The sequence below is a fragment of the Xyrauchen texanus genome, chromosome 38, assembly GCF_025860055.1.
Source record: "Xyrauchen texanus isolate HMW12.3.18 chromosome 38, RBS_HiC_50CHRs, whole genome shotgun sequence".
NCBI lineage: Eukaryota > Metazoa > Chordata > Actinopteri > Cypriniformes > Catostomidae > Xyrauchen > Xyrauchen texanus.
The window spans coordinates 37,618,419-37,620,918 of record NC_068313.1 but is presented as its reverse complement, the minus strand read 5'-3'; the positions used below and the strand labels follow the sequence as shown (position 1 = coordinate 37,620,918).

The 2,500-nt window shown below is 51.1% G+C and overlaps 1 protein-coding gene across 1 annotated transcript in view; it reads left to right on the top strand.

Moving 5' to 3' along the window:
- Positions 1 to 2,500, top strand: part of LOC127632160 (mitogen-activated protein kinase kinase kinase kinase 5-like) — a 46,026-nt gene that overhangs the window by 12,627 nt on the left and 30,899 nt on the right. The window contains exon 4 of the mRNA XM_052110746.1: positions 114 to 178. Within this exon, the coding sequence (XP_051966706.1) occupies positions 114 to 178 (65 nt within the window). The remainder of the gene's footprint in view (positions 1 to 113; positions 179 to 2,500) is intronic.

Here is a 2,500-nt window from a genome sequence, read left to right as displayed (position 1 = left end):
TATTCATCATTTGCTGTTTTTCGTTCTTGACAAGATGAAGATCATCAAGCACAATATTTCCACCGCATCACATAAATGGGACAGAAATCAGTGTTTAAGTGTGTTTGTTGCAGGATGAATAAATTGTGGATCTGTATGGAGTACTGCGGCGGAGGATCTCTACAGGACATTTATCACGGTAACATCTGTCATCTCTTCATGCACAGAACCGTAATATCTGTGGATTAAACACATCTCTGAGACTCGGCTTGAACTCAACTATGATCAGATTCAGAGAAAACACACTGACGTTGTGTGACAGTTTTTCTCCTTTCTTGCAACTTGAAAAAAAATCCAGAATTTCTCACCAAATTCACCAAACTTCCTATTTTCAGGTCAAAATGAAGCTGTCCACCAAAAACCAAACCAAAAGACATGAAACACAAGCCCTCAAACACACACACACACACATTACAACATAGTCTTACACACACTCTCTCACACACACACACACACATACACACACACATTACAACATAGTCTTACACACTGGTGAGATAAACACAGAACAACACTTAAACCGCTAATAAGTGATGTTGCTTGTGTTTCTCCCTCTCAAAAACATTTCACATGATGAACACAAAAGACACAATGTAAACATGTTTATTCCTTAATGTACACCAAACAACAACAAACAATTATTCTGCCCCCTCATAGTCATGCCATGGACAAGGTCATGGTCAACTAGAGTGGCACGAATTTCATCCAACACTGCTTGTGTCCTTGCCCTTCCTCCTCCTCTTCCATGTCGTCCTCTCCCTCCTCTTCCTCCTCCCACTCTCTATTCCTCCTCTCCCTCCTCTTCCTCCTCCCACTCTCTATTCCTCCTCTCCCTCCTCTTCCTCCTCCCACTCTCTACTCCTCCTCTCCCTCCTCCACCTCCTCCTCTTTCTACTCCGCCTCCTCTCCCTACTCCTCCTCTCCCAACTCCTCCTCTTCCTCCTTCCACTCCCTACTCCTCCTCTTCCTCCTCCCACTCTCTACTCCTCCTCTTCCTCCTCTCCCTCCTCCACCTACTCCTCCTCCTCTCTCTACTCCTCCTCTCCCTCCTCTCTCTACTCCTCCTCTACCTACTCCTCCTCTCCCTCCTCCACCTACTCCTCCTCTTCCTCCTCTCTCTACTCCTCCTCTCCCTCCTCCACCTACTCCTCCTCTTCCTCCTCCCACTCTCTACTCCTCCTCTTCCTCCTCTCCCTCCTCCACCTACTCCTCCTCTTCTCTCTACTCCTCCTCTCCCTCCTCCTCCTCTCCCTCCTCCACCTGCTCTTCCTCCTCTCTCTACTCCTCCTCTCCCTACTCCTCCTCTTCCTCCTTCCACTCCCTACTCCTCCTCTTCCATGTCGTCCTACTCCTCCACCTACTCCTCCTCCTCTATCTACTCCTCCTCCTCCTCTCCCTCCTCCACCTACTCCTCCTCCTCTCCCTCCTCCACCTGCTCTTCCTCCTCCTCTCTCTACTCCTCCTCTCCCTACTCCTCCTCTTCCTCCTTCCACTCCCTACTCCTCCTCTTCCATGTCATCCTACTCCTCCACCTCCTCTTCCTCCTCTCTGTACTCCTCCTCTCCCTACTCCTCCACCTCTCTCTACTCCTCCTCTTCCTCCTCTCCCTCCTCCACCTCCTCTTCCTCCTCTCTCTACTCCTCCTCTCCCTACTCCTCCTCCTCTCCCTACTCCTCCTCTTCCTTCTCTCCCTACTCCTCCTCTTCCATGTCGTCCTACTCCTCCACCTACTCCTCCTCCTCTCTCTCCTCCACCTGCTCTTCCTCCTCCTCTCTATACTCCTCCTCTTCCTCCTTCCACTCCCTACTCCTCTTCCATGTCATTCTACTCCTCCACCTCCTCTCTATACTCCTCCTCTTCCTCCTCTCCTCCTCCACCTCCTCTTCCTCCTCTTCTTTCTCCTCGTCCTCCTCCCACTCCCTAATCCTCCTCTTCCATGTCATCCTACTCCTCCACCTCCTCTTCCTACTCCTCTTCCTCCTCCTCCTCTCCCTACTCCTCCTCTTCCTCCACCTCCTCTTCCTACTCCTCCTCTTCCTCCTCCTCCTCTCCCTACTCCTCCACTTCCTCCTCCTCCTCTCCCCTACTCCTCCACTTCCTCACTTTTCCTCCTCTCCTTCCTCCACCTCCTCTCCTTACTCTTCTTCCTCCTCCACCTCCTCATCCTCATCTTCTTCCTCTCATTACTGCTCTTCCTCCACCTCCTCTCCTTACTCCTCCTCTTCCTATTCGTCCTCTTCTTCTTCCTCCTCCTCCTCTCCCTACTCCTCCACTTCCTCACTTTTCCTCCTCTCCTTCCTCCACCTCCTCTCCTTACTCTTCTTCCTCCTCCACCTCCTCATCCTCATCTTCTTCCTCTCATTACTGCTCTTCCTCCACCTCCTCTCCTTACTCCTCCTCTTCCTATTCGTCCTCTTCTTCTTCCTCCTCCTCCTCTCCCTACTCCTCCACTTCCTCACTT